General features: G+C 41.9%; 1 protein-coding gene across 1 annotated transcript in view; it reads right to left on the reverse strand.

Moving 5' to 3' along the window:
- The window catches only part of EPB41L4B (erythrocyte membrane protein band 4.1 like 4B), a 266,029-nt gene that overhangs the window by 53,441 nt on the left and 186,891 nt on the right, over positions 1-25,697 (reverse strand). The window contains exons 18-19 of the mRNA XM_075921605.1: positions 19,301-19,426; positions 7,422-7,489 (exon numbers count right to left, since the gene is read on the reverse strand). Of these exons, the coding sequence (XP_075777720.1) occupies positions 7,422-7,489; positions 19,301-19,426 (194 nt within the window). The remainder of the gene's footprint in view (positions 1-7,421; positions 7,490-19,300; positions 19,427-25,697) is intronic.

A 25,697-nucleotide genomic window follows, 5' to 3' on the forward strand; every position in this document is an offset into this window, starting at 1 on the left:
TCCTTAATGCTGCTGCCATCAACAATTTTTCTGAATGGGTAAGAGAAAGCTTACAAAACACATCACCTCTTTCTTGGAAAATGAACCAAAATGGCTTTCCTTGATCCTCCTGGACACAAGGAGTAAATTCAACAAACTGAAGAACTTTTCCTGTACAATGTGCCAGAACTCCCAACCAAGCTAGTCCCTGATTTGCAGGAATAACATTGACAACTTTTCCAAAATGTTTTTGGAATAAAACCATGCTCACAAAAATGTCCAAACAGTTATAAAATGGATTGCAAACTTGAAACTAATGTATTTTGCTACAAGTTCTCATCCAGTGTATCAGACTACTGAAGATGACAGCCACCAGCCAATCATACCTATTCCTGTTTGTATATCAAAAGTGTAATGACCAAAGATAGCTAAAGAACTCTTTCTTCAGGTCAGAGAGAAATTATATAAACCATTTCGAACAATGTTAACTTTAAAATCTTCTTCAAAGGCATATAAGCATTTTAACATGTTTAAGATTATTTATTCCCCAGGGTGGGGGTGGGGGAAAACTCTGTATCCAATAATACGTTTGAGTAATAGTAAAATCCTAAATCCAAATAGTGCCTAATCCATGGATATGACAAGATCATATCAGGGTTCAGAGTCAGCTAAAGAAATGTGCATTCATCTATTAGTCATCTGCACATTTGTCTGTCATACACAGGTGAGCTAGTGAGCTGTTTTGAATTGACCTTGAAAGATGATAAAGATCAAGCTAGTGCCCATATTTGAGTTACTGTGTGTGTGTGTGTGTGTGTGTGTGTGTGTGTGTGTGTGTGTGTGTGTGTGTGTGTGTGTGTGTGTGTGTGTGAATGGTTTAAATAGACAAACACGGTGGATGAGCAAACCCATGTAGCAACCAAGAGGGGGAGCTGTGCGGACATCACAGTGCTCTCCAAAACTCAGGAGAAAAGTGGGAGTCTTACCTCTGTTATTAGCAGAGAAGAACTGCACTGCCCCACCTCCTCCCCTTCTTCCCAGTTTAATCCCTGCTGAGAACTGTAGGCCTGTTGGTAACAGAGCAGTCTAGAACTTAGTTTTGCAGTCGCCATGTCTCCATACTCAGCACTAGAGGGTATACTATAATGCTTCCTCTTCTCCTTCCTAGGACCCGCCACAGCTACTGCTGTTTCAGCTTTATATAATCTTCACATGGCTAAAACAAACATGACAATAGAAAGACCCACATTTTACCAAGCATACAGAAAAATGAGGGAGTCCATTGGCTGAGCTGCCGTGACTGTATAGGAACATGTTGTTATATGCCATTATGTCCAAAGAGATGATTGGAAGCCAGCTTGTGGCAAAACACAGCCATACCCACGCATGCCCAAGTGATTATTACTACTTCAGCCAGAACTAACTCTGCACAGAGCTGTAGCAACTGTTAAGCAAAATTGAATTTGCTATGGCAGATGCTAAAGTAATTGCTCAGGGGACGATAGGCCATGTTCAAGTAGTTAATTCATTAGCAGTGCAATCTCCCAGACTAGCATAGGAGTTGCAGACAAGACAGTGATAAACCAGCCAGTAAGGTCTTTGTATGTTGGCATCTTGTCTTTATGCACTAGGTTGACAGGTTTCAATAGGAATCCAAGGTGCGTATATTCAGTTATACTAAATGCCCTGCAAAAAAACATGCCCAATGCTGTGGGGTTAGAAAATCAGGGCATTCTGCTAACGTATGCTACTGTCATTACTTAGAAATCTGATGTGAGGCCATTGTCCCTGATATTATTACCTTGAGCAATAATACCACCTGCCTCGAATATAGAGTTTTTCATGAGAAGATATCAAAGGAGCTTGGCATCGTACCTGCATTTTACAGATCGAGAAACAGAGGCACCAAGAGGGGTCATGGCAAAATAGTTTTGGCAAATACTAATTTCTATTTTTAAATCAGTTTTCACATTTTTGTTTGCTTTCTTTGAACATTCACACAGTCATTTTTGACTGGCAAAAATGTTCAGGGAAATGTTTACCTGGGTATTTGCAGAAAAGGAACTTTAAATTTGTATATGCATGCATCTGCACCAAAAGCACTAGTGTCCTTCTCAAATCAAGAAGCAGGAACAATATTAATTGTGACATTAATATTAGTCGTGACATGGCTGACCAATTATAATTAACAAATACATGCAATTCACACATGAGCAAAAGCCCAATGAAAGGTCTATGCATCATTTTTGTCATTTAAACAGAGCTGAAGTAGGACGTGAGCCCAGTGGGATCCCACAAGTACCCCATCCTACTGTGACAGCAAACCATCAATAACTATTTTTGAGTAAAGTCTTTCAACAAGCTGTTCATCAACCTTATAGGAATTTCATCTAAACCATACTTCGCTTATGGGAAAGTCAGCTAGGATTGGGAGAAAAGCCTTATGAAAAAATCAAGGTTCTCTTATAACCACTACTTCTCTCTATCAACTATTCCAATAACCTTGACAAAGAAGAAAATGAGTAGCTTTGACATGATTTGTTCCTGACAAGTCCATGCTGGCTATTCCTTATAACCTTGCTGTCCTATAGGCACTTATAAATAATAATGGCTCTACTTACATTTAATAATTTGTTCTAGTATCTTTCCAGATTTCAAAGATAGACTGGCTCATCTGCTCTGTTCCCCCTTTTTAAAAACAGATACTATTTTAGCTCTTTTTCAGTGTTCTGAGATCTCACTTATCTTCTGTGAATTCTCAAAGATAATTACTAATATAGACGTAAAATCCCGTTTAACCAGGGTTAACTGCGATGGTCAAATGCTATGTTTAACCGGTTAACTGCTTTAATGGGAGCATGCATGGGAGGTGCCATGCCCCCCCCCCCCCCCGGGTTGGGGGCTGCTCTGTCCAGGCTGGAGTGTCTCTACTTGTGGTGCACCAGTACAGGCCCCACCAGGTTGGATCAGCCCCCGTGCCTGTTAACCATAACCGGTAAGCATCAAACACTAAGAGTGATGCTTACCAGTTAACTGGCTACTCGGTTAACCATTTACATCCCTAATTATGACCAATTCTGGTTTCTGAAGTACCCAGAATGAATTTCAGCAGATCTACTACATCTAAATTATCTAAATATTCTTTAACCTGTTCTTACCCTGTTTTGGTTTGCATTCCCCCCAGCTGCGGTTAATATTAACTGTGTTGAGAATTTGGTCACCATTAACCTTTTTAATGAAGACTGATGCAAAACAGATATTAAACACCTCAATCTTCTTAATAGTATCTGTTAACAGCTCTCCTTCTCCACTAAGCCTAAGAGTTTCACATTCCTTTATCTTTATCTTTTCCCTAACATATTCATAAAAAAATTCTTCTTACTGCTTTTTCTTTCCTTTGCTAAGTAGAACTTCAGAAATGCTAAGGCACAAATGATTTTGTTCCTAAATGTTTGTGTTTGCACTCTGTACTCCTTTGCAATTTTCACTGCTTGTAAGATGAAGCTTTGATTTCCAAATCATTAAAGAGCTCCTGCTGGAGACATATTAACCTCGTACTAGTCTTCCAATTGCTAACTATCAGAATAGTTAGCAATTGTATATTTCATATTGCTTCTCTGAGAAACTGCCAGGGATCTAAGGAAGCAGTTCTCTGAGTTTCTTCAGGTCTTCTGTTTTGAAGTCCATACTTCTTATTGTGATGCGTTCATTACTTCCTTTCCTTAGAATCATGAACTCTCTCATTTCAAGATCACTTTCTCCCAAACTGCCTTCCACCAGGAGATGTGTAACCAACTCCTCCATGTTGGTCAGACTCAAGTCTAAAATAACTGCCCGCTGTTGTTTCCTCCATGCACTGAAAGAAAGATGCTGTCCCTATTACATTTCAAATATGTAATGGAAATTCATATGTGTTTTGCCATCTTCCTTTTCAAACAGAGATCTGTAATTAAAATTCCCCATCCCTACCTATCATTTGCTATTTACACCTACACCCTACCAATATACTGAATGCAGTCACAACCCATGCAATTTTTTAGTGGATTCACCCCACTAAGCAACATCAGCTCTGTCCTAGCCAGACAGAGCATCAATTATATCATTCTCATCTGGGTCAATGCCTTGTGTAGGCAAACAAGAAAGTGGCATCTTATGGATCTGATGAAAATGAAATGCAGAGTTGAATTTCCTGAGTATACAGGTGGCACCATAGCCCAAACCCTCTCAGAGTGTCCCATAATAGCTTTATATGTATACTGCTTAAGCAGAATTCTTTTCAATATTTCATAAGAAGGCTCCTTGGGTTGATGAACAATTACCCAACACCTGCCCCTACTGACCTCCCAGAAAGGGAAAAATAGAGCCACAGAGAAACAATCTCATCCAACCTTGCCAGATCCCACAGGCATGGCTGCAACATTTGTTGATCGACAGTAAAAAGGGACAAGGGATGTAATAAAATCAACCAGAACACTTTCAGAGTGTTGGTTAACCAGTTTCTCTTTCGCAACATTAGGGAGAGCAGGAAAAGAAAGCCCAGGAGCAGTAAAGGGCAGTAAATAATTGTAATCTCCTACTTAGGATTCCTGTTCTCAAGGAGTTTGCAAAACTCATGTATTTCAGCAAGAGTTTTTATAAACTTGTATGTAGTTAGATTTTTAAGTCACATTTTTTTTCTGAACTACAATATAGAAATTTCCAAAATAAATTCTCTCTTAGATAGGCCTAAGAACCGAATGTAATGACTATGCTTAAGTACGATTTAAAGCAGTGATATCTGAACCAGGTCATCAGGTAGTTTGACCCAACAAACCATGATGAAAATATAATAACCAAGAGAAAAGGAGACCATCCCAGCCCTCACAACCAAATCAAACCAAATAACCTTTCTTTATTAATGTGATTCCAAGGATCCTACATTCCTACCTTGCCCCTTCTGTGCTAATCTTGCCAGAAGAGGCTGTGAAGCCTAGGACTATAATAGAGTTTAAAGAGAAGCTGGATAAATTCATGGAGGTTAGGTCCATAAAAGGCTATTAGCCAGGGGATAAAATGGTGTCCTTGGCCTATGTTTGTCAGAGGCTGGAGGGGGATGGCAGGAGACAAATCGCTTGATCATTGTCTTCGGTCCACCCTCTCTGGGGCACCTGGTGCTGGCCACTGTCGGTAGACAGGATACTGGGCTAGATGGACCTTTGGTCTGACCCAGTATGGCCGTTCTTATGTTCTTATGTTCTTAATCTTCCAGGTTTGTGGGTTAGCCTTGCAAGCTTTTCAACAAAGGACATATAATCCATTGGGTCGATATGGGGGAATCTATGTCAGGGATTCATCACAAAGAATTCCACTTTCAAAGCTCCTTGCTCCATGGCTTTTTTGTAGAATGGGGTGTTGTCTGGACCTAAATGTGCATTTTACAAGTATCAGGTTGTTTTGAAAGAGTTTTAGTTTGAAAATCTATTCAGGTGTCAATTTAAAACTTTGGATATCCAAATAGCCCAATCTGGTATGTACAGTATTATGAGCCCAAAGCATGCAAATATCATGACTTAGCCTCCAAAAAGTCATGAGACTTTAAAATAATAAATGTTGGGTTCTTTTTCATCTGCCTTCCTTGTTTGAGCATTTAGGGGTCATATTTTCAAACTTTTCTGCGCAACCATGAGAGCTAGTAACTTACTTTTTAAAAATTATATGAAAATCTCAGTTTTCATGAGTCAAGAAGCTAAGGCATCAAAAAAAGCCATTGAAATACCACAAGAAAGCTAGTAACACTGTGAGTAAAATATTCTGCTGTTGCAATTTCCTTGGTGGAGCTGATGTACTTCAGGGTGTGTATTATGATACTGTATGTTCATGTGAAGGAAGAGTAGTGGAAAATGTGTTACAGAAATGTATGGAACAGAGCACAGTGACAGTGGGAAGCAGAGAAAGACAGATAGCAAGGAATGCTTTTGGATCCCAAATAATTTTCCAAATTAATTAGAAGAAAGCAGTTGTGTCCAAACCTGTGGCTCATCAGGCTCTGAAGTCTGGCCATTGAGGGTGACTGTGTTAAGAAAATATGTTGAATTGTGAATGTGTCTTGTCCTCCAATTTACATTAGCCTCAGCAATACTGGGAAGAGGTGGGGTTACCAGGTTCCCATCAGCGTGAGCTATGGGTGTTTTGAGCAGTTGCTGTCCCTTTCTTGTTGTATCTGCTAAGCAGCTCCTCCTGTTGCATCACAAGGGAGGAGAGAAGAGAGGGAGAAGAGTCCCCCTGCTTGATCCATCACCTCCCCAATTCTGCCAGCCTGTGGCAGCCCAAAAGAAAGCAGGATAGGTGTTCAATTAGTTCTCCCTGAGTCTAGGGAAGACAGCTACTGACTGAGGGACCCATGTGATTTTTGAAATAATATGTTCATTCTTTAGGGTGAAAAGGGTAGACAAATCTGTAATGGAGTAACCAACAAACTATCACAATTAGCCGTCTGACAGCCTACTTAATGTCCACACTCTACATCAACATATTCCCTTTTGAAACTGTGTTTTGAGAATTATCCTTGTGACTCTGGTGATGAATAAACTCATGTTACTACCATTCATATGAAGGCACCATGCTTCCAAATATTCCACACAGTGAAGACCTTTTTTTTTATTATTATGAGAATATATTCCTGGGATTCAAACAAAACCATTAAAACGTGATTTTTTTAAAATGACTATCTGCAATTGGAAAATTCCTGAGAAGAATCAGCTTCTAGTGCAACACAAATGCAATCCAAAGCAGCCCTTCCCGTAGAGCAAGAAATCCAAAGAAATACATTTTCTGTGCATCAAGTTTTTTAAATGCTCCCTTTTCCACTGTTAAAATAGTTCCAGGAAAGAGAAAGAAACACGAATAGCAAACAAGTTGTGTGTTTGTGCAATACTTAGCACAACGGCCCATGACTGAGGTCTCCAGACACTACTGCAGTAATAAAAATATTGTAACAACAGTAGCAGCAGCAGCTGAAGATTTCATTTGTTTAGAAACAGTGGTGTCTTTATAAGTGGCATCAGAGTCGAAATCAGATTCAAAATACAAAAGCAGAGATTATCTTTTCAAGTTACTGTGAGTTTTAGTAAAGTCTACTTAAAGGTTATGATTATTACACATCTTTTCTACCCAAAATGTTTTTTCTCCTCTTTGCAAAACTGAAATTGTCTAGACAAGTCTTCCCAAGTATTTCTCCTGCCTGAAAAATGAAACTGAGATTTTGAAGACCTTTATATATTTAGACACACAGATACATGTTCTCTGAAAATAAATTGCATACTCAAGTTGCTGCTTGTCAGACTTCACACAGTAACTAAGGTATGTACATATGGATTTGAGCGAGCACACTCTAGGCAGTGTTGTGATAATGTTATGCTATATAATGTGTTTGATGTTTTCCCTACAAACAAGAAGCAACAGACCTTACATTAGGGTCCTGCAGACTGGAGGCCTTACTGGTATTTACAAATGATGGCTCTTCTTTCCCCACCTGCTAAAAGAAAGAGTCATAGTTTAGTATATTTATGGCATATAGTTGTAGAAATATATACAATACTATAAAACTATAAGTACCAAAATATTTTCAATGCATAAAATGCTAGTTGTGCCCAGATTATAAAGCAAAATTGTTTTGCTTTCCATTTCCTTCTGTTGAGAATCATTTAAAAGTTAATCAGCTGCAGAATACAAGGCACAGTATAATAATATTGGGGGAAGATGATCTTTTTGACAAAACAAACTGATATAAATGCACATTCCATACAATATTTGAGTATGGATAGTGGAATCAATCAAAACCAAACAATCTTTTTTTCTGCTGTTTAACTCCTCCCTGAAACTAAATTATGTGCAGATTATTTCCACCTGCATACCCACAGCCTAATTAGAATCACCATACCAAATCTCACAACTCTTCAACCAGACATTGAAAAATAAATTGGAAAAAGTAGTACCTTTGCATAACTTAAAAATCTGCTTAAAACCCACCAAAAGCTCTCCAATTCACTATTTCCCTAGAAGCCACAAACCTCTCTCTCTTGTATAGTTTGTCCACAAATGCTGGAAAAACAACTAGCCATAATACTGCTTAAATGAAATCAGCAGAAAATGCAGACCGGCAGCTAATTTGACTTAGCGGTACATTACATACTCTTCAATGGATCCAAGACTCCAATATCCACATATCACCAGTACAATGTTGTACATGGCCCCTGTGTACTCTACTAACACTGTCTACAAATACTAGGGTATCTCCATATCTCTAGTAGACCAGAGGGGCTGTGATTTGGCCCAGTCAGTTTAAAGGATCAGGAGGAGTTTGAGCATACAATATATTACCTATTGTATTAATTGTTCTTTGTTTATTAAAAACAATACCACCGATATTTTTTATACTCAGAGCACTTTAGAAATCTCCAGTTAATCTATAAAAATTGATTGGAAATACTTAAAAGTATCTACACTGTATGCATGGTTCACAATTGGTCTTGTTCAAATTAATCCTTACATTTCTTACTTTCAAATGTTGAGAGGTTTTTTTCAGTCTAAAGTCTGTAGTGAGATTGTGTTTAAGGTCTTTATGTTCACAACTGACCTCTGTTTAAAAATGTTTTTGATTAGGGAATGAGGAAAAAAATAACAAACCGTTAGTATAGGTGAGCAGCAGAAGTTAGTGCTTCTTTACTCGTTAATATTTAAGTCAAGTGGTGATGAAGCTTCACATAAAACTGCTATATTTCTGAATGTTGAATGAGTGCAGCTGTCAGAGACTTAACACACACAGTCTCTTCGGTCCAAGAGATAATATTTTCAGCATGTGTATTGCTAAATGATAATTAGCTAGTTTCTTGCTATTTGTCAAACCAATTCTATAAAAATCATGAATTTTACTTTAGTCCAATATTTAAATTACCCAATTGAAAATGGGGAGTGCTCTGAATTTTAAGGTGCACTTGAACATAATAATGGAAAATAGAGTATTATCACTGAGAACAGAGCACAAAAAGATTACAAAAGTCAGCAATTGTAACCACAAATGAAATTATTAAAATTCAATCTATTCAGCAAAATGAGATCAGTGCCCCCTTTAGGGAGGGATTCGGCATGTTACTGGCTAATAATCATATCCCCCAGCCCTGTAACATGTAAGCTAATATATCCACTCTTGGAGCCAAGAGTGTGATTCACAGCTGGTGTAGGCAAACTCATACTAGCTCTCAGCTAAAACCAGTAGCGTAGCATCAGCAAAGGTCTGGACCAGCTTCCCCAAGTTCAAACTCGCCCTGACCCCCTATATGTGCACTTGTGGTGGCTAGTCCAGGCCACCGCTCATGCAGCCCACTCAACCGAGACTACACAATCAACAAGAGCTAGCACAGGAATGCTCGCACAGCCTGTGAAGCACAGTTCTAGCTCCTTGTGTAGATGAAGCCTCAATCCCCAGACCACTGCTACCTCCCCAGCATGAATCTATGCTGGAATATGGAGCCAGCTGAATGCGAGGTTGGGGGGGGGGAGAGGAAAGGAGTATTTTAAAACATTTTCTACGTATTGAGGGATTTTTTATTATTATTTTATGTTTTAAGGGATAGAAAGTAAATATTGAAAGCAGGCGCTGTAGAGTGTAGAAGGACAGACCCAGAAAGAAATTCTGCCTGTAAATTATATTACTGATAAGGTCTCCATCAATCTGGAAACTGGGTTGTTCCAATTTTTGTAGGCTTAGGTAGCTAAACAAGTCTGCTGACAGAAGGCTTTTGGCCTTGTTTTCTTCTTGCATGGCAAATCATTTACTAACCAGTGATCAACTTTCTCAGCACATCTGAAAGCATCTGACCCAGAACCTGAAACAAGAACTATGTACCAAGAAAAATTACCACAAGAGTGTCCCGACTGTTGGAGTTCCCTGAAAAAATGCAAATGCTATGGCCAAAGATTCATCATTCTTTCAGCAATCTGAAAAAGGGAGTTTTGTCTACAACCCAGAGGTGTTGCGAGGGTGTTATGCACCTAGGGGCAAAGGCAAAATTTGGGTTCTTTTACACCCCGCCGCCCGACAGGGCCCCGAACCTGGCGCACGCCTGAGCCTGACCCTGGGAGGAGAGGGAGGTGCTTGTACTGCGACTTCCCCTGCTCCCTCCAGTTTGGGGCCGGGCGTCTGCATGCACTAGCCCGCCAGTGGAGATGGAAGTGGGTCGGGCTGGGGGTGGAGAGGCAGGGAGGAGGCTACAGCCAGCAGTGGCGGGCGGAGGAGGAGCAGGCGAGCTGAGGGATGACAGGGAGAGAGGAGGGGGATTAAATTGGTGCCCCCCTAGAGTGGTGCCTGGGAGCAATTGACCCCTCACTACTCCACTGCTAGAACCACCCCCTATCTGGTGGGAAGCAGATAGCAGCCACTAGCCAGTGGTCTCTATGTACCATTAAACTCAGGAACCTTCACTGTCAGAGGCTTGGACAGCCACATAAGTAATGAGGTATGAAGGCAAGAATGCAGCGACATGTGGCTGCTCAGCAGATTGCCTCCACTGAGGCGGATTCTCGCTCTGCCCATGCTGTAAAAGGAATGAGCTATAATGCCTTTGGGGCATGACAGGCCATCTGGTGCATATGCTTCCTCTGGACACTGTCAGATGCATTTAATTATTACCAAAAGGGAAACAACTTGGCCCTTCTTGCAGGCAGATTATAGGAGAACCAGGGAATCCAGTTCTCCAAGCTCCCTGACACAATGGAACGTCAGGCGCTTTCCTTACCTGAGGCAGGCCCAGAGCAAAGACAAAGGAAATAAATGTGGTGATTTCAATGAAAAATGATTTGGATAAAACTGCTAACAGGGCAACAAGTTACATTATCATTGGAGGAAACCATGACGGGGCACTAGCTTGCATGCTCTCTACAGATAGAGATAGATGCCAAGGAAAGCTACTCTTACTGAGAGCCAGAGTTATTCTTTACATCAAAAAAGGGGCACAGAAAGTTGTGAATCCTGACTGGCTGCTTTATCGGCTCCTACTGCCTTGGCTGACACCTGAGCCCCTACCTTCCTGTCCCATTCCTCCCTGCCTGCCTTATTCCAGATTCCATCGTGCTGTTACACCTACTCCGGCTACTGACTCTGGCTCTATCCCTCGGCTCAATTCCTGACTTTGACTCATGGTTTGACTCCGTCTCTGACCTGCAGTCCCTGACTCTTGTTCTGACTACTAGACCTGACTCCCACTGCTCTGACTACTAGGTCTAACTGCCTATCCCCATTCACAACAGTTATACTGTATGGGCTCGTCTACACTGGCCCCTTTTCCGGAAGGGGCATGTTAATTTCACCTATCGTAGTAGGGAAATCCGCGGGGGATTTAAATATCCCCCGCGGCATTTAAATAAAAATGTCCGCCGCTTTTTTCCGGCTTTTAAAAAAGCCGGAAAAGAGCGTCTACACTGGCCCCGATCCTCCGGAAAAAGCACCCTTTTCCGGAGGCTATTATTCCTACTTCGAAGTAGGAATAAGACCCTCCGGAAAAGGGCACTTTTTCCGGAGGATCGGGGCCAGTGTAGACGCTCTTTTCCGGCTTTTTTAAAAGCCGGAAAAAAGCGGCGGACATTTTTATTTAAATGCCGCGGGGGATATTTAAATCCCCCGCGGATTTCCCTACTACGATAGGTGAAATTAACATGCCCCTTCCGGAAAAGGGGCCAGTGTAGATGTAGCCCCAGTGTGTTCCGCTTCCAAAACAACGAATCCCCTTTTGTGTTTATCCCACCATATTCCTCTCTCTCTTCTTTATCACCAGAGGCATTAAGGAACATCTTAGTCTCTTCTTCTGACTTCATGAATCAGCCAAAAAGTTGACCGAAGCAGTGGATACTTGCAAAGGCAGTCAGGCAGCTGATTATGCAAAAGAGAGAGGGGAAGCTACACTATTTCCAGATTGCTGGAGCCCTCCAAGCAGAAGGCCAGCAATAGCCATGGTTCAATGGCACCGACAGCAAAAATGCTTCCCCCAGCATGTCTGTTGTTCTGAAATGAAACTGAGGAACTCTCAAGGGCATGGGATGTTTTCAGCTTCCTGCCAGTGTACCCAATCCTTCTGCCAGACCACTTCTTGGCTGACCTGATTGTATTTCATAAGCCAAGCAGCAGGGTTACTGGGAAAAGAAGCCTCCAAGGAAAACCCTGGTGCGGGAAGTGGTGTTGGTATCTCAGCTGATAGGGCTCTTCCTTTGCAATCAGAAGAGCATCATGGGTGGTTCTTTGAGGGAGGAACCATCTTTTTGTTCTGTGTTTGTACATGGCCTAGTACAACAGATCTAGGACTGTGGCTCTCAAGTGCTATTGCACAGCAAATAGTAAAAAACAATAATTGTACCATTAACGTGATAGCAGGCATTGAATTGCAGGAGACCTTTTCTGATGAGACACAGAGCTGAGGTATTGATTATGTGTAGTCATAACAACCTTGCGTCACCATTTGCAAGTCTATTCCTCAGTGTCCCAGGGATTGTGTTTTATTCTCCCTTGTCTAACTGAACAAAGTTGTCATCATTTTTATCACTCCTTTTTGAGTAAAGTTGTGGATTCCCTTAAAATGGTTGCTCTATTCCACCTAAGGATGCTCCACCCTGCATTCCCTGAAGTCCTTTCTTTCTATACCTCTGCCTCCCTTTATTTCCAGCCTACTCACTTTTAAAGTTAAACAAATCTGTTGCCTTTGACAGACAGAATGTAGCCAATTTGAATTATAGCCATTTAAATTCCATTGTTATGAACAATTATAACTGATGTGATGTCACATTCATTGGAGTAGGAGTTAAGAGTATCACAACAATTGCTTCTTTTCAACTTAGCTTGGAATTTGAGAGTGAATGTATTGCTCATCCAAGTGGGTGACTAACAGCAGTGACTTTAACAAAGCATTGTGCAAAGAGGCCTGTTCGAGCTTCTCTCTCTCACACACACACACATACAGAGCTAAGACGCAGAACCTCAGTCCAGCCCAATTATACTCCTGTTCTAAGATCTCAAATTGAGACTGTGAAATTGTGCAGCGCTATTATGATACATACAAGGAGGGACAGAAGAAATCAGCAAATCTGCATTATTCCCCATCAAAGCTTTCGTATAAACTGTAATCCATGATGGAGGACAGACTGACAGGCGTAACATTTTAGTCATTTCACAATGTTTGAGTAGCTATCTAACAAGAGGCAGTAACTCCTCCAGGCATTCTGAGATATTTATCCAAGTTCTATAATACTTCACATAAAATATAAATCCTCCAATGTATTCCCTGTACCAAACTCATTTTCTCTTCTGACCTTATTTGAATCAAGGCCTCCGGAAGTGAATATAAAGAACTTACAATCCCAATCATATAGATCATAATTTAACATATTTCCTTGCAACAGCCTTTGGGAAAAATTTGGAAACCACATCATATCATCTTCTGGGGGCATTGCAACTCTGAAGATTCTTCATAAATAACTGACAGTTGAATTACTCCTTAAAGGACAACATGATGAAAAGGCAAAGGCTCACCAAAGAGACAGCTAGGAAAGCCACTGATGAGTATCACTTCAACTGTACGCCCTTGCTACCTGAAATCATGTGTGGATCCAATTTTAGGTTGCATTTGTTGCAAACAGAACAAAACATAACATGAAATATGATCAAAACATTCTGAGAGACCTCTTCACTGTACATTGCAGTGGTTCTAGGCAAGACTAGTTAGCACAGGTCAGCTTCACATCTTACTTACTTACATTATGTCCTAGCCCCTACACTGACAATACATATCTCAGAGCAAAACTACATTATTGGTATATTGGGGGTTTTTTAAGAGAGGGGGAGGGAAAAAGAATAAGGTATCTGCAATAGTCTAAACATATTGCATAGCTATACACTTGTGAATAAGTTTTAATACCCTTTGAAACAAATTCCAGCATCATGTTCAACCCCCAATAAAGTCACGGCCATATACATATGATTATATTTTTCTAGGTTACAGATAAGGCATCAGACTCACTCCTATTGAAATTTCATAGACTTATGAGTCTCAAGGAGTTGTGAGGATTGTTTATGGGGGAAGGAGAGGTGGAAAACTTATGGAGAAAATAAACATCTGTTGTAGAAGGCTCAATGGATAAGAATACCACGTATCTTTCCGGATAAGAGACAAAAACCCTCTTAAGGTAATTATAAGTTTGCTGAAGTGTCTGTATGCAACACTAAAGACAACTAAGATTTGCTTTGGGCCAAACTGAGTATGCACAGCTATCAGAATCCTCTATCAGTTGGACCACGAACTTTCCAAAAGGAACTTGTGATATTGTCAGCTCCTCCAATCAATCCCTCCTTTTCATTACTGCCCCATGTAAAAAGGATTTGAATGCTGCCAAAACCTGTTTTTTGTATTCATGCAACTCTTCATTGTTGGTTTTAAAAGAGCATGTGATATGCAGTCTGTCAACTATAAAGTGTTGGATCTCCATGATGAAGTGTGAAGGGTTTATTGTGAAACAGTGCTGGCTTACTGTGCTGAGTTTATTGTGGAACCCATAGCCTCCATTTCCACAATTTGTGTGGGTTCGTCACATTCTTCACAACATGCATCTGCACACACTCATACATACTCCACCACACCTGGCAGTTTGATTCTCAAACTAAAATTTCTGTATGGAAATATTTCTCTCTTCACTGAATAAACAAACTCATTCATGTTAATTGACCTGCTGCCTCAGAGCTCAAATTGTATGTGGCAATGTGAGTAATCTATACCACAAACATACGAGTTTTAGATCCCCAATTCAGAATCACAGCTTTAAGGAAGGATAACAAATACTATATAGGAAAGAAATAAACAGCTCTTCTGCATGACTCCACAATAGAAATTGAATGCAAACCTCCCCCTTCTGCTTCTGTTCAAACTACATTGTATAATTTCCCCCTACTTATCTTTGAAATTGCAGAGATTGGAACTATGTATGTCAGTGTTTCTAAGGCACCTGTCCCCATGGTATCTAGTTGCCATGAATATACTGATCTGAATAAATAAAAAAATCAGCATTTCCACCCCTAACTCTCCTCCCTCCCCCTTGTCTCTCTTGCATTCCCCCCCCCCCCCCCCCCGCATTCGGCCATTATCAGTAACTACATAGCTTGTTAACGAAGAAGCTCTTGTTCTACTGCCTATAAGGGGTGCCTTTAGGAACTTGTCATTTCCTTATGGTACTGGAGTATGGTGTTTTAAGTATTCCTTGCTCTTCAAATGGGAAATTACTACAGATATTACAAACAACAATTAAATAGTTATTTCGGATAAGTCAAGCAGCAAGTCTTAATGGGCAGTATCCCATTAGTGCAACTGAGTCCCAGTAGTGCAACGGTTTTTCTGATGCTTCTCCTACTAAATGGAACAATACAGATGTCCAGCAAACTCTCCTAAAGTACAATACATTACTGGAGAGCTCAGAAAAGTAAAAGCTCTTTTGAGACTTTTAAAACCAAGATAAAACTTTGACAGGTGTCAATCTCAGACTTTTAAAAACATTTCATTTTAGATAAAGAGTGCATGTGTGTGCATGTCAATGAGAGAGACCAGCTCTGTTCTTTCTTCTTCTAGGACAAAGAACTTCTCACCAGAATATGATGTTATGGAGCACACAAGGATAAGCTGCACATGACTGAGAGAGACTGCTCTTTCTTGAAATCTCTGTATAGTTCTATAAATTTGTTCTGTGCTTTATAGCACATAGATGTGATACAGTCCCAGCTCCAAAGAGCTTACCATCAAAATAAGAGAGGACATAGAACAACAGATCAAAAGTAGGAAGGGTTTGCTAATGAGGAGAAGGAAAGAGATGCAAATTCTTGAGGATGTGGGATCAAAAAGGATGGGAAGCTGGTTGGCAGAGGAGGAAAGAGAAATGGTTTGAAGTTTACTGGACAGCATAATAGATAGGATGAAGTCAAGACTAAGGCTAGAAGACAGAGCAGAATAAGACCAGAGGATTGGGAAGAGCACAGGGAGCTGGAAGGTAAGACAGCTGTTCAAGTGGTCTGCAATAAAGAAAAGATCACTCTTTCTCTGCCCCTCTAGCAGAACCCTCTTGGTTCCCACCTCACAGAGATCAAAGGTATCTGTAGAAAAGTGGAGAGGGAAGCCATTGTGGAGCTGGCTGGCATATTGAATAGTCAGTCTGTGCTACCTGACTGCTGTCCTACTTCCCTACCTCCCAGCTCTGTGGGAGGGAAAAAGCAGCAGACTTTTCTCTCTCCCTGCTGGTGGAAAATTCAATAATCAAGCAACACTCAGCTCACTTTTCCTTCTCCTAGCAGGAGAACAGAAGCCCCCTGGCAAAGTACACGGCTGCAGTAGGCAGGTAGTTTTTCAAGCAGTGGGTGGGGTAACAGGAACAGTTTTATTGCATGCAAAACAGAAAGTTTATACCCCCAGCAGCAGTGCCCCTCCCCGTCCATACTGCCTTTGATCTCTAGGTGGTGAAGAATGTGCTGCTCTCTAGCTCCCTTTGGAGTGGTAGATGCCTCCACTGCAGATCTTCACCCATCCATGGTGTTAACACTGCCCCATTACTGTACCATCTTTTAATCTCACAAGTTAATTGTCTTCAGAATATCCCAATGCAGCAGGGAAGTGCTATTATCCCCATTTCACAGATGGGGAACTGCGGCACAGAGACACCTTTCCGAAACCACATCGGGCACTGTGGCAGAGCAGAAAATTGAACTTGGGTTTCCTCAGCAAAGGCAACATCCTCAACACTGCACTTGTTAGGCAACTGTTGCTACATGACTTTCAAACTGCACTATAAACATCGTCTTCAGCAGCACGTGCTACTTCCTCTCGGTCTGTAATTTCATAAGATCTCTCCTGAGGCCTGGAAGATGGCTGCCTATTGAATCCACCCCAAGTTTTAAAGGTTTTTGGGGAAATGTGTCTATATTAAGAAACGCCTAACAGACTTTGTTGGATAACCATTTCAATCCTAACTGCAGTAAAATGAACATAATGATTACATACATGTAAGATCCAATCAGGATGATATCTTTTAGAAAGCCTTGGGTGGCGGGAGGAAGAGCAGGTAAGGAGAAGTGAAAGAAACATGTTTCACAATGTTCTGTGTAGTACAAAGAAGAACCATGAACAATTATTTCCTACGTATGTGTCAGCACACAGTGTTAGTAAAGCATATAGCAGCACGGTTGAACATAACTGTAAGCATGCTTGAAGAAAAGACAAATACAAGATGTGTGGGCAACATTCCTGAGAAGGAAATAGAAAGGCAAGGTGTATGCATACAAATGGATGGCAATAACTGAGACAGTCAAGCAGGAAACATACTCTAACATAAGGCTTCTGAAGTAACATCAGATTCAGAGAAGAAGAACTTTAAAAAAATCATAAAATTTACACTGTTCTAGAAATCACTAGCAGACTGAATAACCAAGGTTTAGCTGTCTTTACTTCCATGGCTTTAGCTACACGAATTGCAATTTATCTGTCAAGTAACAACTCTACCAGGGATCAACAATGAGAAATGCACAAAAATGGTTGTTACAATAAAATTCTTTGGAGGGCAAGTTGAACTAACATATTAGTGTCAGAAGAAACAAAGTAATGGAAGGAGTAAAATAGCGTTCATTCAAAGGGCATTATTCACGCACAACACAGAGTAATAGCAGTAGCTAATGACAAACTTCAATAAGTCTTTCTTTCTTTCTCTTGTTACTGAAGATGACATTATCTTTACATATATATACACACCAGCAACACCATCACAGGACCTAACCAGATCAGCCTGTCACTGGTTCATTCTCCTGCACATCTAACAACGTAATATACGCCATCATGTGCCAACAATGCCCAATTGCTATATACATCGGCCAAACTGGACAGTCTCTACATAAAAGAATCAATGGACACAAATCAGATATTAGGAATGACAACATACAAAAACCTGTAGGGGAACACTTCAATCTTCCTGGACACACAATTGCAGATCTAAAGGTAGCCATCCTGCAGCAAAAAAACTTCAGGACCAGATTTCAAAGAGAAACTGCTGAGCTACAGTTCATCTTCAAGTTTGACACAATCAACTCTGGATTAAACAAAGACTGTGAATGGCTTGCTAACTACAAAAGCAGCTTCTCCTCTCTTGGAATTCACACCTCCAGATCAGCTACTAGAAGTGGGCCTCATCCTCCCTGATTGGATCCACCTCGTCATCTCCAGCCTGATTCTGGCCTGCATATTTATACCTGCCTCTGGAAATTTCCACTACATGCATCTGACAAAGTGGGTCTTTGCCCACGAAAGCTTATGCTCCTACACTTCAGTTAGTCTATAAGGTGCCACAGGACTCCTCACCGCGTTTGCAGATTCAGACTAACACGGCTACCCCTCTGATACTTGACATTATCTTTATTCACTTACTACATGCCACAAGAATTACTTAGGAGTAGTCTAGGTTTCAAGCTAGTTTACCTTCAATAGAAGAAACAGTATTTTACACTCATGCTATTTATTACATCACTGAAAACAGCTATGTCATATACTGATGTATGTTGGGTTTTAACACAATTCATTGATTGTGTATATACATCTATCCATGAAAACTCTGTGACTTGAGGTAAGCCAATGGAAAATGAATGTTTTGAAAGCACGACTAGAAAAAAGAAATGAGCGCAAAAGTGCATAGGTTAACATTTTCACACCTGTGTGCCTAAAGAATCTCTAGTCTCAATATTTAGGCATCCAAATATAACCTTCACCATCTATATATCACAGTTTCCATGCAGAGTGAGGAGCAAGAGACAACATTTAATCAAAAACAATGAATGCTCAGCAAAATTCTAAACTGTGCTATGAATAGAACAAAAAATTAAAGGCTATAGGGCTTGAAGAGATGAAGGAAAGTGAATCAATGAAGCTACACTGCATCTGCTCAACTCCTGATTTGCTCCCAGCTTTTTGGCAATGAAACATTGTTAGGCCTGAAAGCTCAAAAAATTCAACTGAAGCCAAAAAAGTACTGATGAACAGCAGATGGTGCAGAAAAAAGTGACCTCTGTAAACCATCTTGAAATTACAGCAAGTAGTTAGGTGTTCTGAGAGCTTGTGGAAAGACTTACAATTTATGTCACTTTGGATACCTATGGGAGCTGAGACAAGATGTCCAAGGAAATGGTCAGACTTTGGAAAATATGCAGTGAATTCTCATGAAACATTATGCCCTCACTAGCATTAGTAAAGGGAAATATAGAGGGTAAATTAAAACGTGTTCTCACCTGGGCACCCACTCTAAAAGCAGCTTCTACTTGAGCCTTAAGGATGTTACATTTCATATGATCGGGCACAGAGGAAGGTGATACTGGGGGATGAAGACTTTTTTCAGAAACTTTCTTCTCTTCTCCCTGTGATTTACACAAAAGATAACATGGCAACACACATTAGAGAAAGAAAGAAAGAAGTTAAACAATTTATCACAATGATCAGCTCAATTTTTACATTGAACAACCCGTTTTAATGCCACTTAAGGTGCTTTTCCAGTTTGTTACCAGATAGAAATGTCTGACTAGACAAATTATTCAAAAGATTTAACTTTAATCTGTTGCCAGGATGACAAAAGACCTTTGGGGGAAATGAGATGCCACTGGATAGTAGGAATAACAGAGTGACCTACATGTTAAGAAATCTGGGGGCAGAGCCAGGATCTGGAGTTAGTTATCACCAAAATCATTTCTAAATAAAAAATTACACTGAAAAAACAGTATGTTTCACAGAAAGGCAAATTGGGTTGTGGGAGAAAAGGATGCAGGCTCAAAGCTCAGTTATACTAAAGCCCTTTTACATCACTGACAGAGTAAATGGGCCTGAAAGTGAATGCAATTTGTAATCTGCACTCATTATAAGGCCCTATGCCCTGCCAAATGGCATGCACGGACCTTATAACTGAGAAGAAGGCCCTCTCCCTGAACTGTCAGAAAGAGCAGAAAAGTCCAATAAGCTTAACACACACAATAATAGTCCAATAAACTTAACTCTGTTTTCCTTGCTTCTGAGGGTATGTCTACATGACATTTAAAAACCTACAACTAGCCCATGCCAGCTGACATGGTGCATGAATCTATATAATTGTTGTGTAGACTTTTGGGCTTTGGTTAGAGCTCAAGCCCCAGGAACCTGCAAATAATCACGACTGAATGCAACTGTTTTCACACCGTATACACCATTTTAACAATCATTGTATAACATGTGCCTTGTGAGGTGGTATATGAAAACTAACAACTTGATAGTCAATCATAGTGAAATGTACTTAGTCACTTCACACGTAAAGGTATGAATATAAGATCAAATTATACTTGAAATATGTTTGCTAGACAAGTCTGGGGAAGAGACAAACCTGTTTCTCAAAGACAAAGGGAAAGCTACTGCTTCTAGCCAGGTGTCACCAAAGTTGATTGGCAATCCCAGGTCAAGTGGCCAATTTTTGGCAGTGAGAGGAGGAGGAGGGAGGCAGGCACAGATTAATTTGCATTTTAACCAGCATCATCATGGAACCTTTTCCCTTACAAGACTGCATGCCTCCATCCTCACAGCTGGAAGGAACTTTATCTAGGAGAAACCTACAAGAAATGCATTTAAAAGGGGTTGACTGGATTATAATTGGACCACAACGATAATCTCTCTCTCAGTTGAGAACACAAAAAAACCAGACCTTTGGATGTTGGGCGGGTTCTGACCTGAGAATTTGGTCAACATTTGGGAAGAATTTCACGTTGAACAAAGTTCAATTGTTAAGTATCAGCCCTAGAAAACATTTTTTTTCCTCTTGTAACCATTTCTGATTTTAATGTCTTATATTTGTACTCATTTAAGACCTTTCTCTTTCTAGTTAAATACATTTGCTTTAATCATTAGTCAAATCTAATCTAGTGTGGTGCTTAAACCGAGACCAGTTAAAGTAGCAAATAATTGTATATTGGCAATGGATCTATAATAGCTAGACTGTCCAGGAGAGGGATGGGCAATACAGAACATAAGATTTTTGGGGAAAAACTGGCACTGGGGGTGTATTGGGTATCACCCTGCATGTAGTAACCAAGTCTGGTGACCAGATGTTCCAATTTTCTAAGGACTGCTTAGAAAATTTGGGCTGCTTTATTTTATAGAGGAGTTTATTGCCCCGTCTTCTGATTTTTCACAGTTGTTGCCTGGTCACCCTATAACCAAGACTGGTAGAAGGCCAGTGTGGTAGGTTGCAACTATACACAGACACTCAGGGGCTGTGTCTACATTGGCATCCCTTTCCGGAAAAGGGATGCTAATGAGACACTTCGGAATTGCAAATCCGCGGGGGATTTAAATATCCCCCGCGGCATTTGCATTTGCATTTACATGGCTGCCGCTTTTTTCCGGCTCGGGGTTTTTGTCGGAGAAAAGCGCCAGTGTAGACACGATTCTCCGGAAAAGAAGCCCTTTTCTGGGAGATCCCTTATTCCTACTTTCAAGGGATCTCCCAGAAAAGGGCTTCTTTTCCGGAGAATCGCGTCTACACTGGCGCTTTTCTCCGGCACAAACCCCGAGCCGGAAAAAAGCGGCAGCCATGTAAATGCAAATGCAAATGCCGCGGGGGATATTTAAATCCCCCGCGGATTTGCAATTCCGAAGTGTCTCATTAGCATCCCTTTTCCGGAAAGGGATGCCAATGTAGACACGGCCAAAGTGTGACCTGCATGTTCTTTGACTATTTGGGAGCACATTCTGGATGTTCCATCAGCAAAGCATTACAAGGCACACACGGTTGCAGGGCAGGCGGGGACACAACCCTTCACTGGTTGCATCTCAGAATGTGATAACGGGAACATTCCGGAGCATGGGCTGCAGCCCAAGAACAAATGCCAACATTGCAACTACACCGCTCCTTAGCCCAAGGCCTGCAAGCTAAGGGTATGTCTACACTACAAGGTTAATTCGAACTAACGGACGTTAGTTCGAATTAACTTTCATAGGCGCTACACTAGTGCTCCGCTAGTTCGAACTTAATTTGAACTAGCGGAGTGCTTAGTTCGAACTAGGTAAACCTCATTCTACGAGGACTAAGCCTAGTTCGAACTTACTAGTTCGAATTAAGGGCTGTGTAGCCCCTTAATTCAAACTAGTGGGAGGCTAGCCCTCCCCAGCTTTCCCTGGTGGCCACTCTGGCCAACACCAGGGAAACTCATATGCCCCCGGCCCGGCCCCGGACCCCTTAAAGGGGCACGGTCTGGCTATGGTGCCCGTGCCAGGTGCAAGCCTGCCAGCACCCAGCCAGCAGACCCTGCACCTGGCACGGCTTGAGCCAGCCACCCGATGCCCCCCCAGCCCTCCCCCTCTTCCCGGGACCAGGCTGGCGGCTCCCGGGAGCTTGCCTGGGACCGCAAGAGGCGGGCACCCGCCTGGTCCAGTGCAGACATCGTGGACCTCGTCCACGATCTCCGCACTAGGCACAGGAAAGTGGCCGTCTAGGGCACGAGACCTGCCAGCCTGGCCACCCAGGAGCAGGTTTGCATGAAAATCAAGGGGGTCCACTGAGACCCCCGACCCTGAGCCCTGAGCTTACAATGGCCCTACTGGGTCAGAGCAAAGGTCCATCTAGCCCAGTAGCCTGTCTGCCGACAGCGGCCAGCTCTAGGGACCCTGGAGGGGATAGACCGAAGACAGTGACCAAGCCATTTGTCTCGTGCCATCCCTCTCCAGCCTGCCACAAACTTTGGGCAGGAACACCACTCCTACCCACTGGCTAATACTACTCCATGGACCCAACCTCCATCACTTTATCTCACTTCTCTTTAAACTCTGTTCTAGTTCTAGCCTTCACAGCCTCCTGCAGCAAGGAGTTCCACAGGTTGACTCTTTGCTTTGTGAAGAACAACTTTCTGTTACTAGTTTGAAGCCTGCTACCCATTCCTTTCCTTTGGTGTCCTCTAGTCCTTCTATTATGGGAACTAATGAAGAACTTTTCTGTATGCACCCTCTCCACCCCACTCATGCTTTTATAGACCTCTATCATATCCCCCCTCCATCTCCTCTTTTCTAAGCTGAAAAGTCCCAGTCTCTTTAGCCTCTCTTCATATGGGACCTGTTCCAAACCCCTCATCATTGTAGTTGCCCTCCCCTCTCCCACCCTCTCTCTTCCCCTCTCCCACCTCCTTTTCCCAGTCTCCCCGAGTTTTGTTCAATAAAGAGAGATTCTATTTTTGAACACAATTGTCCTTTATTTTGTACATCAGGAAGGGGGGCTAGGGAGGGGTAAGTGGAAGGAGGTGAGGGAGGAATGGGGTACGAGCCCCTGATGGGGATGACTGGGCTGGCTCTGCGGGCTTCTGGGGGTGGAAGCTCTCCTGCAGCCCCCCAATTGCCCCCTCTCCCCAGATGGCAGCCTGCGGCAAGTGCAGCCAGTCTGATGGCCGAGTGCTGTGATGTGCCCAGTGTGGGTACTCCAGGCAATCCAAGGCAGGACTGCTTTGCAAGCGGGGCACCCCTGAGAACTGTCTGTCCGGGGTGGGGATCGGGTCCCTTTAAGCACAGCCCTCGGCTAGCCTGAGACAGCAGCTCCACGCTCTAAGTCCTCATCTGATGCCCTGCCGGCACTGGTTCCGGCCATCCTTAACCCCGGTTCAGGGTCCACTTAATATGGACATGCTAGTTCGAATTAGCAAAATGCTAATTCGAACCAGTTTTTTAGTCTGGATCCGTTAGTTCGAATTAGCTTAGTTCGAATTAGCGCTGTAGTGTAGACATACCCTAACTCAGTTAGCATGGGCCAGCCACAGGTGTCTCGCTGCAGCACAGATATACAGGACAGCATGTCTCACAGGGTAACTCCTCTTGTTGAAATAATAGCGATTCTCCAGCTCTGAGAAATCCAAAGGCAGGATTTTCTGACAGAAATAGTTTTGACATCCTATTCAAAAGTGAGCTAAAGATTTCATTTTTGCCTGGAATAAACTTTCGAAGAATGTAAACAAGAAACAGCAGGAATCCCCACATACAAGCACTTCACTGGCAGAAATCAAAAGGAGCCAATCTCTCTCTTAACACAAGCGATATTCATCTTAAAGCAACTGGGTAGGGATGGGGCACATCCCTTGTAAACACAGTTCTTTGAATCAGTAGACTATGATTATTTACAAGTTTTAAAATAAGACCCAGACAATGCAAAGTTCTTCTCATCTTGCTGAAAATCAGATGTGAATGGTGACCCCAGTCCTTCATTGTTTTGACCACTGCATAGTCATATACACCTATGCAGAATGAGTGTGAAATGCTACCACAATATACTGCCTTTGCCCATGTGTAAAAGAATGGGCACAAGGCAGTAGCAAATCAAGTCCAATGTATGGCCTTAGTTCACTTTTGGCACATGTATACTGAGCTGCAGCAGGGCATTTTATATATCATTGAAACTACCCTGCCCTTAGCCAGGGCCAGCCCACAACATTTTGGCACCTGAGGCGGGGAGCTCAAATGACGCCCCCTCGCTCCCTTTTTTCCTGCCTAACTATTATGTCTCTTGTGCCCTCCTTCCTCCAGAACAGCACTCCACCATCTCTGTGCCTCTACAGCAGAGAGAATACATATGCACCAGCAGCAGACACAATTTTCTACACTCTGGGTCCTAGTGGCGCTCATTAAGCAGATTTTCATTGCTTGAAGATGTTTTAAATGCTGCTATCATCAGCAAGTTTACCCATATGCATTCTGCTCTCTATGGGGAATACAAGCAGCATACTGTAATAGAATGACAGTTCTAAAAGGCATGTTAAAATCAATCTTTGTTTTAGAGCTTGAAACTAATTAGATGGCATTATGATTTCAGTCACATTAGATTTACCCATTGTATTTCACTGTACAAACAAGAGGAAATGATACTTAAAGACCCAGCTGGATTTTTTACATTTTATACATTACTACTCTGCAGTTCAGTAGCCAGTAGCTGTGTTCTCCAATGTAAACCTTACAGAGATAGGATTGGGGCTTGTTTTTCTGTTGCTGTGCAAGCTTTCCTGCATCTTGGCTCACAGCAAGAATGGCCTCTCTTGGGTATGTCTACACTGCAACAAAACCCCTGTGGCACTGAGCCTCAAAGCTTGAGTCAGCAGACTTGGGTTCTCACAGGCACAGAAAGGAGTAACTCTGAACTCCAATGTCCCTTGCAGGGTCTCAGAGCCTGGGCTCTAGCAAAGATGATCTAGGGCAAAGGTGGTAGTGACCTGGGAGTAGTTGGAGCAAGGGGGAACTCTGCCTGGTTGGTCCATGGGATGAATAGCTATGTACTACCTCTTTATTTAGGTCAGGTAATGTTACAATCTAGCCCATAACTGCTGACCTCCACATACATTCTGAATTTTAGAAACTGTCCACCAATCTGCAGGAGTGATGACAGATCTTTCAATAAGGCCAAGATTTCACCCATCTATAATTTAAAAAATACAAAGTTCAACATGAAAATAATAGTACATGTTTCACTTAAAGCAGTTATTCAGTGGTTGTCATGCCATCCTGGGCTCATTCAATGGTATACACATAAGGACAAGTTGAGTTCCCCATTAGTTATATTGACTGGTGCCCTTTTTCCTGACTCGTCTATTTAAAAGACACTATTAATCTATTCTATTAATTAAAAGGAGAAACGCCGCTACA

The sequence above is a fragment of the Pelodiscus sinensis genome, chromosome 2 (assembly GCF_049634645.1).
Source record: "Pelodiscus sinensis isolate JC-2024 chromosome 2, ASM4963464v1, whole genome shotgun sequence".
NCBI lineage: Eukaryota > Metazoa > Chordata > Testudines > Trionychidae > Pelodiscus > Pelodiscus sinensis.